Source organism: Solea senegalensis, linkage group LG1, assembly GCF_019176455.1.
Source record: "Solea senegalensis isolate Sse05_10M linkage group LG1, IFAPA_SoseM_1, whole genome shotgun sequence".
Taxonomy (NCBI): domain Eukaryota; kingdom Metazoa; phylum Chordata; class Actinopteri; order Pleuronectiformes; family Soleidae; genus Solea; species Solea senegalensis.
Window position 1 is genome coordinate 26,147,394 of NC_058021.1, and position 14,548 is coordinate 26,161,941.

Below are 14,548 nucleotides of genomic sequence, written 5' to 3' on the forward strand. Positions count from 1 at the left end.
TGGGAAAGGAGAGGGTCTCTGCGGTGTGTGGCACTGCTGGCATGAGATCACAAGCATTAATAGAGCTCATCCTTTCACTCCGGACTAAAAGACATCTGTTGTCAGCAGGTAACCCCGGCTTTATCATCACTAGCTAGACCCACTGATGTTTTCCGGGCCTGACAATTTAAAGCGATATATATGTTTGCTGCCTAATTCGAGCTGTCAACATCATCCCTGTTTTGTAGGTGAAAAATGGGCGCGACACGCGGCGCACCAGATGGCAGAAATGGATGATCACTCGGAGACAGAGGACATGTGATGAATGGATCCTCCAGAGTAAACACTTTCAAACTAAGGGCTGCACAGAGGAGAAATTTGCTCTGAAATGACTCTTTTTTTTTTTGTCAACATGCACTGGACCATAAGACTTGGGGCATGTTTGTCATGTGTAACGGTTCATGAAATTCAATTTGCATGGAGCAATCTAAAATTAATTACGGAACCATCATCAAAAATGTTTCCTTTTATCACAAGGACTGACAATTTGGAACAGGGGAGCCAAATGTATTTTATAACAAAAGCAGCTCAACAATAATTTTATAGCTTTGCAGAGCAAGTTGAAGCTTATTGTTTAGCTCATGTTTTTTTTTTTTTTCATTTTGCTCATTTGCCTCATAGCTCTTGCTCCAACCTATTTGTTTTGGTTGAGACAACTGGAGTTAAATTAGCCGGGGGGCAATAAATACAACTCTTGGTTAACAAGCAGATGAGTATTACTCACCTTAGCACAAAGGAACAGCTAGGCCAGATCAAATTAAACAAAACCTTACAAATTAATACAATATACTTATTTCTTTAAGTAATACAAACACCAAAGTGTCAATGTCGAGGATTTACAAGTGGCTCTGGACCGCTTCTCAAATGTGTACAGTACATTCCCAATATCCATAAGGGTTTTTTTTTTCCACATTTTGGCTTTTCTATAGTTCAGAGAAATGAAACATGACCAGTTATGCCAAAATTGTGGTTTTGCCAAGTGACAGCTACCCTTTAAAACAACACTAAAAATAAATCATTAGGTTGGCAACATGCTGGCTAAAACTGCCAAGATGCAGTGTGTTAAGTCAAGTTGTCCTCTCCCAGCAAAGCAACACCTCTCCAGTTAAATTTCAAATATAGTTTGCAAACTTAAAAAAAAAGTAAAACAAAAAAAAAAAGAAATAACAGTGGAAGGCAGAGATGAGCCTTTTCATGATGGAGGCATCTCTGTACGACATGCGACCACCAATGTGTGCTATGAATAAATCATCCTGAATCGGGCAGAAAGAGTAAACAGTTGTGTATCTTCAGCTCAGATGCCTAGAGAGGCCTGTCAGACACAGCAGTTAACAAAGTCTACCTCCTCATCATCATGCACACCATGTTCCTGCAGATCCAAGTCCAAACCTGACACCATTACCCCCGCAACCCACATCATTCCCTCCTCCTCCTCGTCTATAACACAAGACCGCACTCTGTGTGTTCCCCCACAGTCAACTTAAAGTGAAGTTTAAGCAAGGTTGGTAGCACCGATGCTAATCTTTCCCCAGAGTCTCAGCTTCACTCGGCTGTGTTTAAAGACCTCCCAGAGTGTCTCTGTAAATTAGGCAACTAGAGCACTGGGATTAGCTGCCAATTTGTCCTCACTGTGGAAAGAATCTTCTTAAGACCTCCATCATTTGATCCATTCACACAACTGCATGCATGATCAGGCGACTGTTAAGTGCATAACCGAGCAGTGGAATGAACCGTGTTGAGTCTCAGGGTGAAGTGTACAAATGCTTGAAACAGAGGAAAATAAATAGAATATAGTTTTTTTTTTATTTATAATTTATAATTGGCAGATACAAAAAACTCTTGAACTGTATCCAAAATGTGCAATAAATCACTGTTGATTTTTTTTTCCAAAAGAAAAATACAAAAAGACCATCTACTTTGGAAGGTTGACAACCAATGTAAACTGGAGTGAACTGGTAATTCTACAGAGGGTTTTCTAATCACGACTAATGCTCTTCTAACTGACTAGAGTTGTTAACAAATCTGCTTTGCTCTCCCAAGATGTTAACCCGAGTCATTATGTGTACATACATCTACACCGGTGACATTCTGTTTTCCCCAATTGTTAAACACGAGAAAGGCAATCATATCCATCAGCAGCACAAATGTGTCTAACACATTAAAATGAAAGAAAGTTTTTCAAATTGTACCAAGATGTTCATGTGTGTGAGAGAGGGTTAAAAACAAAAACAGAGACAGAGAGAGAGAAAGAGAGAGAGAGAGGCAAGGAGGGAGGGAGGCTTTTTCCAAACAACGCTGTAAACAATCACCTTCATGCAAAAAGGAAAAGAAAAAAAACATCACTGGAGCTTGTTAAGTGCTAAACAGCTGTTATTAACAAGCATCAACCTCTGGAATCAAACATTGAAGGCAGTAATGCTTTATAATAAACTACATAAGTATTTTTTGAGAAAGAAAAAAAACAGCAGCAACGCCAAAACAAACTGGCTCCTGCTCGTCAAACTCAGATGTCAAATTGCAAAACAAAATGGAAAGACAATTCAAAGCACTGAATTGAAAGAAAAAACTAAACAATTTTACTGTCACATTTAAAATGAAAACACATACATGCTCACCCAAAAAGTTGTCAAATTAAATTTACATCCACATTCTTGCCATGATCCCATTTGTTGACAGCCTGTGAGAGTTAGAGGCTTAGATATGATGCTGGTGCCTTACCCTTAATATCCCACATACACGAGAAAAACAATCTTGATTTAATCTAAATATTTATATGGACACATAAGGACAAAATGTGTGACTTTTTTTTTTTTTTTGAAAAATGCCATCTGAAGGACAACTCTTGGCAGGAGAGGATCCAAGCATGTCATGAGGGATTTTCAAGTGCAAAAGATGTGTCAATGTAGTTTTTCTGATTCTCATGCTTTCTGGAACTGGTTTGCAGGCAGATAAAATGGATACCTCAAACAAGCACACACATTCCTTTTGTAAAGCCCCATCCCCCAGATGGCAGATGTCAATAAAATAAAAAAAACACTCACATGAAAAGGATTCAAAAAGAAAAAGAAATTTCTTGTACACAGAATGTCCAGCCAATGTTTGTGACAGAAAACCCATCCTTTACACAGCCAAACACACATCCTAGATCCTTCATTCCTATACATTTCAAAGCTTTAAAATGCTAAGTCTTAATACATGCAACACCGTTCAGAGTTCCTATCGAATTTCTGCTGTGCTAGACTCATGGTAACTTCCTCAGACACCAACACTTCTAGCTAACTAAAACGAGAACTATACACTAACACAAGAACCTACCATAGTTGTCCGAGAGACCATTTTCCAAATACTATTAAGGACACTGATGTAAAAAAAAAACCGAGGATGCTCATTCATTTTGTGAAAAACAATTCCCTGTCAAAGTATCCATATAAAGCACTTGCGTAGCATACTGTGCTCTTCCCTTTACTCTGGCACTAAACAGCCTGGTAGTGAGACAATCTGTGGGTTAATGCAGCTCAGTGGGGACGGGGGGCTGACGTGAATAAGCAATGGCAAAAAACTGTATGCTTTTTTTGGAAATGTCCTTGAAACCCATATGACACTAATGATGCCATGCAGCTGTGACAGAACTTTCGTCATGTGCAGGAAGCCTGGCACTGCTCCAAGTTGGTGAGGAAGGACTTAACCCTGGCATTCCCAAATCCATGAACCTCAACTCACACCCTTTTAATTTCCTTTGATCAGGTTTCAGCTCATGAAGAGAGCCCTTTCCTGTATACAGATTGAATTTCAGTTGTGAGGGTAACCGAAGGCAATTTCCTTTACATCATAACCACCCTTGTTAAGTAAATGCAATTGTGCATTTAAATAGCTTTTTTCCTCAAAAGTTGCTTTGTTTAACCAACTTGACCAAAATCTTACACTGACTTAGTGCGACATCTTCACTCATTGAGAGTTACTGTACAGTGCCTTTAATCGACAGCCTTAAAGCCTTTACAACATGCAGATACAAGCATTACAGACAGTGACAAAGTTGTTGGGCCTGAGCTGCGGTGCACTTTTTGAAACATTCCTAATGCAGAAATCTTTTTTTTTTTTACTTTTAGTGTTAACATATTTTGAAAAGATTTATACATCAACTTGATGCCGTTTTCTACAAACAGCATTATATGAAAATCCAGCATCATTAGTACCTTTAGGCTTGCACATTATATAATGGCTACATGCAGCCATAGAGTTTAAAGCTACTTGTCTGACCAACTGTTAAAAGCCTCTGACACACTGACAAGTTTTGGTCATCTTTTGCAGAGAAATGTTGATGAGAAATGATGATGAAAGTAATCTCATGTGACTCTGAAATGGATTTACACTTGTATATTGACATGGGACCATGGTTAGCTTTTCAACTCCTGCTATATCAACAGATAGCCATGTCTAATAATGTCTATATACGTGTAGGAGCAATAAACTATAAAAATATGAAACTGTATCCACCAGAAAAGTTGTACGTTTGCAGAAATCGGTTTTTGCCAAGGCGAGCCAGGGCAAGGTTTTGGGGTGGAATATAATACTTTCTTTAGTTTGTTCACTATCACTTATAAAATCCCATGTCTTGCTATTTGAACTTTTGACGCCATATTATGAATTCAGGTTGGTGCTCTAATTTGCAGTCTGGTTGTATTGACAAATATGATATTATCATAGAAGTAAAAAGATGCAAAAGACGAACAAAACTGATCAGTATGCAGAGAGTTTAACACTTGATTAAAATGTTTCATTGTAGTGATACAATTTAATCCTAAAGAAACATCTGAAATGTATAATGTAGTGGATAAAATTCTATGAATTTTAACACTGAGTGTAGAGTAGTGTATTGTTTATTTTTCTCCTTAGCAGCCAAACTTTAGTGTAGATGGCAAACTTATGAAAATCTGTTCTACTTGCACAACTTGATGTTACACCTAACAGTTTATCACAATACATACCTAAAGTCTACATTTAATGTACGTAAATATGATAACTTGGCTGTAAACCTCCATTATATTTTTGCAATAGATTATGTGCTGGACTGTGTTTCTGAAAGAAAAGCCTCCTACAACCAGCAAAAAAAATAAAAAACAGAACAGTGGAATGGAGGACTAAACAGTGACAGAATGTGGACACAAATCAAGGACCACCAGAACCAAACATGTAAAAACTGTAGTTGTATGTAAACCGGCTTTAAATCTCCTAACTGAACACAAAAGTGCAAATTGCTACCACTGTCCTGTCCTGTCTGTGTCCTCAGTAGTGCTTCTCCTGCAGATAATCTTTCATTTTGTTAGGTAAGGGCAGTTTCTGGATCAGGTCTATTCTTGTGTATTGTCTAATGACAAAGCGACAAAGGTACTGCAGAGAGCGCACTTGCATAAACCGAGATACTGGGTTGGTTAGTCTAACAGGGTAAGTTGCAGACCCTGGTACGCGAGACCTGGAATAGCAAAAAGCTCCATTCTCTGAGTCTTTGATAGAGTGTTCAATTAAGTCAACAATGGACGTGTGTCCCTCAACATCGGGCTGCTCATAGAAGCTGAAGCGTCCATTCGAGTGTTCAATGCGGGTGTGGAGGGTTTTGCTCTGTGACCTGAAACTCAGGCTGAGTAGGTACCTGTCATCTGAGCTGTCTCGCACTAGGAAGGACCCATCAGCCAAGTTGACCAGCTTCTCCTCTGCCTCCCACCGTGTGATGGGGCCCCAGTACCAGCCCTGCCTTGCCAACTTCTTCAGCTCCTCTGTCAGGCTAGTAACAACCATTGGTCCACTGCTCTGGACTGAGTCGTACACCCGACTGACCCCAGGAGCTGAATTGGGGTCAAAGTTGAGGTGATGTCTTACCCTCTCAGCTACCTGGCTGTCTGTAGAGCTGAACCCTGAAAAAGTCCTGGGTATATGTCCATTATTCATCACGGGTGGCAGGAGTGGAGAGAGAGGAGGCGGGACCTCTACCCTGGAGCTTTGGAGCAACACACCACCAGAACCGATGAGAAGACTACTAACTGAGGTTTCCATAAAGAGATCCGCTGGCATCCCACTAACAAGTTCATGTTCCTCTTGTCCCTGGTCTGTGTGGAGGGAACCAGTGTCTGCTTCTGTCACCACCTCCATAGGAGAGGAGCTGTCCAGGCAAAAAGAGTGGGACCCTTCCGGGTACATTCCCTCATCTAAAGGCATTGTGTACTGGATGTAGTCCTGGGGTGTCAACCCCAGCACCACAGGCACATCGTTTTCATCAATATTTAGATGCAGCTCACCATTTTGTGGCTGCTGGAGATTCTTTAGGGATTCTGCTTGATCCTGAAAGAGCCCTTCCATCTGGAAATCATGAAATTCTTTCCGGACACCGTTTAAGCTGGGACTGGGGCTGGGTGAGTGAACCATGGCTTTTACTTTTACCTCCATTTTAATGCATGAATCATCAGAGTTGACCGATCTCAGAGGCCACGGTGAGGGGCTATAATGGTGACTTCGTAGGGACGCAGATCTTAGGGGTCTCTGAGCTTTCACCTCATTGAAGCTAATGGGCACAGAGGAAGATGAGAAGGTGTCATCATCATCCACCGAGCCAATGGCAGAAGACCCGCCTTTCACTTTTGCCTTCTGCTTGGCAGAGAGCCTCCTCTTTAGTGATCCCATCAGGCTCTCACTCTTTGAGCGACCCTTGTTCTGACCCCCCTTGTCCTCTTCTCCACCAAGTTCACAGCCGGAGAGCTCTTTGGTGTAGCAGCCCCCAAAAAGTGACTCTTCCTTAGTAAATTCAGGAGTCACTGAGGGCTGCTGGAGCATGACAAAGTCCTCCTCCTTGCCCTTTATGCTGAGGGACTTGCGGATGGTCTTAAGGCTTATCTTCTTCATTCTGACGGGCCCTCCAATGTGGCGGCATGGGATGGCTCTGCTGGTATCCTGATGAAAGTACTATCCACAGTGACCTCCCATCAGGCCGCACAAAACAAGCCATGCATAGAGTGGAACCATGACACCCTTTAGACAAATATAAAAAACAAACAGATGGGTTTAGTCATAAAAAGATGGTTGTACACATTATAAGCCGACTCTCAACTGGTGGATTTGTCATTTGGTCTTTAAACTGAATGAAAAAAAATATTTGTCTTCAAATTTCTGGTTTTCTCTGACCAGTCGTCAAAAACACTTCTCATTTAAAAAAGGCCAATCTCATTTGACACAGCACAAGCACAAATGTTGGTCCATTATCTTGTTGCAACACCTTTGTTACCACTGACTCCTTGAGTCACAGATAACATCTGGTGCGTTGTTTACAGTCCTGTGCTGCTGCTGCTATGTTTACAGTAAAATCTCAGAATATCACTCCCCTAAAGCATTGTTTACAAAACAAAAAAATTACCTTAATTCTATACTCTTCTTTCCTCAGACAAATGTATCCAATTTAAATAAACTTAACAGCTCAAATGAAGCAACTTACATCTTATACGTCACTGTTACTGTAATTTAATTAAATGTAATGTTTAAACTGCAGTTTCACACTGTCACGGTTTAGTGAAATAAAAGACCAACATTGAATATTCAAAAGCAGTCAAAAGCAATTCAAGCAATCAACATTGAACCTATATCTGTACACTCAGATCAGATCTCACAACTTGAACCACCTGAATAAATAAAGCTACATATTATTTAAGACAGCTGCAATCTGATTACTCACCATTGTGTGCAGGAAAATGGTGACTCAGTTGGATGGGTCAAGTTCCACTTCCACCACCTTTCATTTGATGCTGTGGGGAGAAACACAGCTAGTGTTAGTAGTTATACACTAATCCCCATGCAACGTTACTTGACAACACATACATGTTATTATGCACCTACAGAAACTCTTCATAACAAACGTGGTGCCATTACTAATCCAACGACAGCAAGATTTGATCCCACCTAGCAAGGCCTACTGACAACAGCATGCCTTTAGCTTGCCTAAGCCTGGTGGCATACATATCTAGAGACAATACGGTGACAATTAGATACATAGTACACATATTAACAACGTGAACATAAGATATCAATTACTGTTCAAGAAAATTAAGTGATCTAATTAAGGAAATCAAATTAATTGGCGATGGCTTGCCTGTATGCTAACATGAAACGGCTAACAACCAGATAATTAGAACATAAAATTCCATAGTACATGCAATGTATTTACTCATTTTAAAAACGTGCACATTTTATATTGTTTTTACCTGATTGTCCAGCTAAGCAAAATGACCCAGGGAAGATGACATCTGTGTTATGTAGCACGTACATGAAAGGTTAGCTTCTTCAGCTAATGTTAGCTTACTACCTAAGCCACTCGGCTAGCTTTGATAGCGTTCGCTACCGAAAACATTCTCGTTACATTCCCTCTATCTGCCTCTGCGTCCACACGTAAGCACAAAGCGTTTGTCTGGTCGTATTCAACACCTCTCTAAACGTGCGGGTTTACATTGGCGACTAGAATGACAGAAACGAGGTGTCATCGCTCCTTCCCTGGGTCGGCTAACACTTTGGAGCCCACGGCACGGCCTCTTCCTTTCTTCCTTTGTTGCCTGTTGAATTGTGGGAGCTGTTTCAGATGCAGCGAATCAGACTCAGAGCAGCGTGAGCAGATTTCACATGCCAGAGAATGACAGACAAAACCCTGATATTTATGAACCATGTGCTGAAAAAATAAATAAATAAATAATAATTCGTCTTCAGGATTATTTGGCAGTTGTAGAACAAATCATATGAAATTTACTATTTAGTATGATGAAAAATGACAAAGGGATATCAAATTAATCACCTCCTATGCGATAATCAATTTACACAATTTACATTTGTTCTCTGTTTTTTTTTTATCTTCTTAAACATAAATATTCTCTGATTTATTTCATTTTGAGGTTCAGGAAACACTGATTAACATTTTTTCATAACTTTTTGACATTTTATTGACCCAAAAAAAAAACAAATTCATTCATTCTGACAATAAATGCCGGATTAATCCATGCACCTTCTACCACTTTATCCTCCACATTAGGGTCTCGGGGGGTGGGGGTGCTGGTGCCAATTCCAGCTGACATAGGGCAAAAGGCGGGGTACATCTTGGACAGGTCACTAGGCCATCACAGGGCCACAGGGAGACAAACAACCCCAATCCCCACATCTATTTTTGGACTATGGGAGGAAACTGGAAAACCTGGAGAAAACCCACACACACAACATGCAAACTCCATGCAGAAAGGCGCTTGCTCTGACCGGGTCTTCCATAATGAATAATAGTTGTTAGTTGCCGCCCTAATTGTAATAAAGGAGTTCCTGTACAAACTTACTGTTTATTTCACTCTCACATCTGTTAGTGAAATAAATAAATGCACAGACACCTTGAAATTATTGACTAACAAATTGCATGTATGTACAAATATATTTGTGTTTTGATTTTGTTTTTCCACAAAGGCCACAACATTGGTAAGATTTATTATAGCACAGCTGGCATTTCTAATTAGTGAGTGGAATTATTTTGTTAATTGTCCTAAACCACTAATTTGCAGACCAGTTTTTCATCCTAAGTGTCATGCCTTAATTGTTTCTGGTAGAGAAATGTGACATTGAAGCTTGTGCTCAACTCACAGAGATCAAATATTTTTTTGTTTTTGTTCAACAAAGTTATTTATGTAGTTCTGTATGAGGGAATATTCAGACAGACCTTGTATACAGAAAAAAAATCAAATTTAATTGCATGTTTGTTGCCATTTTTAAATTGTTTTCTCACTGTACACAGCATATGGTTTACATAAACCTTAGAGCGACGATCACAGTTCCATTTCCCACACCTGATAATGTGATAACTGTTGAATTAACACCCATTTCACTTTTTCCCCTTAATGCTACTTGTGCTCAGCCTTTCCACTGGAAGGTCTTTCTCATTTGTATGCCGGGAACATCAAATTAGCTCTCCAAGTATTTTCAAGTATTTGATATAGCAAATAGAACTTGAACTCTGAAATGATACATTGCTTGCCTAATTAGTGTCAGTATTGTTTTAAAGTAGATTGTGTTTACCACTGCCAGGCTAATTTGGCCCATACACTGAACATTACAGTGTTTTTTCCACACTGTCAAGTGTATGGCAGTCCTTTCCCAACCTGCTTAGAGTAGCTGCGTGCAGACAGTCTCTATGCAAAGACTTTAATTACCAAGCCCTATTAGGGTTGATCAGGCTGCCTTCACTTGATGTGTTGGCACGGGAGGGAAGGGCTGGTGAAAAGGAGGGGGTGGCAGCTCTTAGATATACCACCAAGGACATCGGCAAGCGTGGATACAAATTTTCCGACAAGCTAAATTGGACCTGACAAACAAACTTAAGTTTGGTTGATATTTGTTGCCAGACAGTAACAGCAAGTAAATATTTAGCTGTGGGCATAACCCAGTCTGTTTTGTTATGACAGGATAAACAGATCAAGCTGTTGATGATAGCAGGCTGCTAAGATTTTACATCAACGGAATCGTGCCCTAATAAGTTTGATCAGAATTGAGTGTCTGCATGATTTCCTCCAACAGGGCTGTGAGGGCTCTCTCATGAACCGTCATTACAAAGGAAACTGAATTTATGTAAGCATGATTTAAAACACTGAGTCTGGGGTGGAGAGGGAAAAGAGCATGGAGCAGGCGACACAGTATAATGAGATACCTTAACACGTGCACAGGGAAGCTGTTCGTGTTTCATCTTAATTTTAAATGAATGCTGCATCAGCCATAAATTATTTGCACAATATGTCTCTGCTTGTTTCAGCTTGACTCAGTCCTCTGACTTGACTCCTTTGGCGATGGGGGGTTGTCGGGGGGGCCCCTCTGTGCACACCCTCCACAACACTTGCAGCAGAGCGGAAGACGGGTACAGCAGGCATGTCAAACAGTGACAGGGCCAGTGGGACCACTTGGGTTCTGTTTCAGGAGTGACTGTGGACTGTAGCTTCAAAATGCAATATGAAGGGCAAGGATGAGGCCAACACCAGTGTAGAGAGGTGCTTCAATGTTTTGATGTCTCACAGTAATTTATTTTATTGACTAAATATCTATGAAAATATATGAAAATGTGTCCAGTTTCTAAATCAGCCCTTCATTTTAAAGAGATCTGCAAAGATGCATTAATTACACCAGCTGCGTGCACATGCAATGGAATGACTCAGCTAGGGAGACTTGAATTTGGTCCAAATGGCTGCCTGGTTAAAGTAATGAATAACTTGTCTGCGCCTGCTCCCGTTTGTTGAGTTTGTGATAACGTCACCCTTGATTTCACATTATTAAGGCTGGTTGTAACTCCTTGCATTTTGTTGCCATATGGTTAGCTGCATTTTGAACAATTGCATTAATGATATGATTATTTAACTGATTTCACCTTGTTTTATGCATGAAAAGCCATGAGGATAACAACCATTTTTTGCAGTCTCCGGCAGCTCCTGCAAAACATTTCATTGCACACTCACACACTTCTATTTGTATTTATATGCTTGTTTATAGTCACGTTACAGTGTTAATCTGGGGAAGAGAGTAAATTAGATTAGGTAGAAAGGAATATGTATTGTTCATTTAAGTGTTATTAATGATGACTGATCATTTTAGAGTATGCAAGTGGTTTTCTGGTAGTTTCGGGCATATATGTTACTTGATGTTGCTGATGTTCAGTATAGCTTTTAAATAACCTATTGATTTACAATGAAATGAAATGAAAACAACTCAGTTCATAACTGAAAGTGCAAAACACAAGTGCTCTTTCATTATTAAGAAAAACATCTAAAAAGCAAATGTATAAATGACACCCCTCTCTGAGTTTTCTTTTACTTAAGGTGAAGTTTAACTTTATGTTTGCTGCTGATTCTAACAAATGAAGCCACACAGTGGCTGTCAAATAAAAATAATATGATATATAGTTTGGAGGAGACTCAATACTGAGAACTTCTGGCATGTGTTTTTCCACCAGGTACAAAGGCTTCCTCAAATTGGTCTCCGCTCTCTCTCTCTTTCTGTATTCTTGTTGCACATCTGTAGAATGTCAAAAACATTCATAAAACTCCATCCTATGTACTACATGAGAGTCTGGGGGAAGAGAAATAAATGTTTTAATCTCCACAGGTCAATGGAGCCTTTGGCAGGTCCATCAATATGACTTTTGTTGAGCAGATAACCTTTGTTCCAACCCACAAAACATTGTTTTCAATTCTGGTCAAGAAACAAAGGTTTTCAAACACTCCACATCTAAGAGATGTAACAATATTAGCTATACTGTTACAAATTATGAAAGTATGAATGATTATTTTTTCTTTAAATTCTTAAAGAATCTAGGTGATAGAAAATCAGCAAGTACAGTGCACAGCCAGATTAAATATGGGCTGAAATCCTTGCAGAATGTTCAAAAGCTACATGATCATATTAATGTAAAATTTGCTCAGTTGGTTAATTATCACCCTGTCACTGGTCATAGCCACATCACATCTAGAGTGTGGGATCTCACACAATTAAATTAATTTACACACACAGTATGAAAATAATTTATGGCTGCACTTCAAGAGGCCATACAAATCAAATTAGATTTTTTGAAAACATCAATGTTTGAGAAGATTATTTAAATGACAGGGATATACAGCTTGCTGCCAAATCTGTGTCAGCAATGTAAAAGTCTTCAGTGATTTATTTTTTATTTTGTGAGTGGTGTGTTGCTCTTTTGTATGAGGCATATGACAGCTGAAAGAAAGCCTAACTGGAGGCCAGATTTCTTTGGCATAATCTGATCAACTGTATTTACTATATGGGTGCTAAGTCCTTGCCTTGGAAATGTTTGAAGAGTGCTTGTGATATTTCTGGTTAATATCTTATATCTTGCACTGCTACAAAGAAAGAATAATGCAGACGAGGCCATTTATACCATATTATATCAGCATGTGACAACATGGTGGTTTTGTGTATATTTATTATCTTTTATTACATTTGTTTTACCTGTTTATCATATAAATAATAAATATATGACTTTTCAAACGTCTTATACTTTGTGGGTTTTCTGCATTTCGGTTTTTAAACGCATATTTGCGTTAAAAGTCATATTATTTAATTTCCTTACTTCATAGGACCTGTAAACACCTTTTTGAAAACGCTTTATAACACTTTAACATAACATAGTTGCCTCTCTTGAACGCACCCTGGTATAGTACAGGAAGTAGAGTGACGCTGGCGCGGTTGTTGAAAACAAACCCGGGCGAACGTTGCGTTGTTGACATGGCGTTCTACTGATAACCGTGGATGAGAGTGGAAGCTTTTAAATTTATCACTTTTCTCTCAAGGAAAAGCAACGTACAGTGAACATGGAGTTGTCCCCGCTTATAAAGAAAATAGGTATGCTAACTTTGTAGCTAAACGACCAGTGTGCTGACTTCACTTAAACTTATAAACAAAAGATGAATGCTAGCTAACTGCAGCTTGACGTATCTTTGACGTAACTGTAAAATGTACAGGTGTGGGTAGTTAATGACGTTAGTTTATTTCAATGTACTCCCCCACAATGGCCAATTATCGAATTGAATACCAAACTTTGATTTATTCTATACAGTGTTTTGTCCTCAACTTAACATTGTTGTTTGCAAACCGTAGGTCACTCTTTGCTGGAGATAAGAGTTCGTGCGTTGAAGAGCATCATATGTAAGTTGGACCATTCCCTGATTTCCGTCTCGGACATTGTTCAAGAAAAGATGTTGTTTGTGTATCTCCTGGAGTGGTTTAATTTCCCCGAGGTGCCAATGCAAGAGGAGGTCCTGGAGTTGCTCACGACTTTATCAAAGGTAAATATGTAGAGAGGATAATCAGAATCAACTCTATTGGTCAAGTTTGATTGGTTCCGCTTTTCTCGCTCATACAAACAAACAAACAAAAATAAATATATAAACAGAAAAAGAGAACACAAGAAAGATAACATTGGAATCTACTAGTTTTACTGGATGTCAGATATTTTTACAGTACAGTTTTTGAGAAATCTCAAGTAAAATGTCCCATATTCGCACTATGTAATCGAACTTTGAGATGCAATAAAGGTACATTTTCCATAAGTTCTGACCAGGACTGACCAGGACTGACTAGGTTGTGTCAAAAAATGTTTGCATTTTTTTATTTGTATGTATTGTACAAATGTCTGATTTCCAGTATGGTAGTAGTCATAGAGGTCTTGAACGCAACCTTGTCAGTCCTGGTCAGAACTTGAATGGAAATGTTCTGTTTTATTACATCTCAAAATTGATAATTGTTCGAATTTTGGAACATTTAACATGAAACCTCTCTAAAACTATCCAGTACAGTAGTAGATATCAGTGTGCTTATTAACTTATTCAGAACTTTTAGAGAACTCTTTTATACAGTTACTCAAATTTTTCATTATTTTTTCCATTCAAAAATGAGCTTACAAACATGCACTCAGAGATACTGCGCTCTTAGTATTTTATTTTGAAAAGTG

The 14,548-nt window shown here is 39.1% G+C and overlaps 2 protein-coding genes across 3 annotated transcripts in view; one reads left to right on the plus strand and one right to left on the minus strand.

Annotated features, from left to right (window-relative positions):
- Positions 1-1,823: 1,823 nt before the first annotated feature.
- LOC122776923 (suppressor of cytokine signaling 6) lies at positions 1,824-8,624 on the minus strand. Its single transcript, XM_044037729.1, has 3 exons — positions 8,280-8,624; positions 7,754-7,823; positions 1,824-7,056 (listed from the first exon to the last, which is right to left on the minus strand). The coding sequence occupies exon 3, from the start codon at positions 6,928-6,930 to the stop codon at positions 5,323-5,325; it is 1,608 nt and encodes a 535-aa protein (XP_043893664.1). The 5' UTR covers positions 6,931-7,056; positions 7,754-7,823; positions 8,280-8,624; the 3' UTR covers positions 1,824-5,322.
- A 4,683-nt stretch (positions 8,625-13,307) lies between these two features.
- Positions 13,308-14,548, plus strand: part of rttn (rotatin) — a 33,328-nt gene continuing 32,087 nt past the window's right edge. For both annotated transcript variants that reach the window (XM_044031237.1, XM_044031238.1), the window contains exons 1-2: positions 13,308-13,440; positions 13,696-13,883. In XM_044031237.1, coding sequence (XP_043887172.1) covers positions 13,410-13,440; positions 13,696-13,883 — 219 coding nt within the window. In that variant the 5' untranslated portion in view covers positions 13,308-13,409. The remainder of the gene's footprint in view (positions 13,441-13,695; positions 13,884-14,548) is intronic.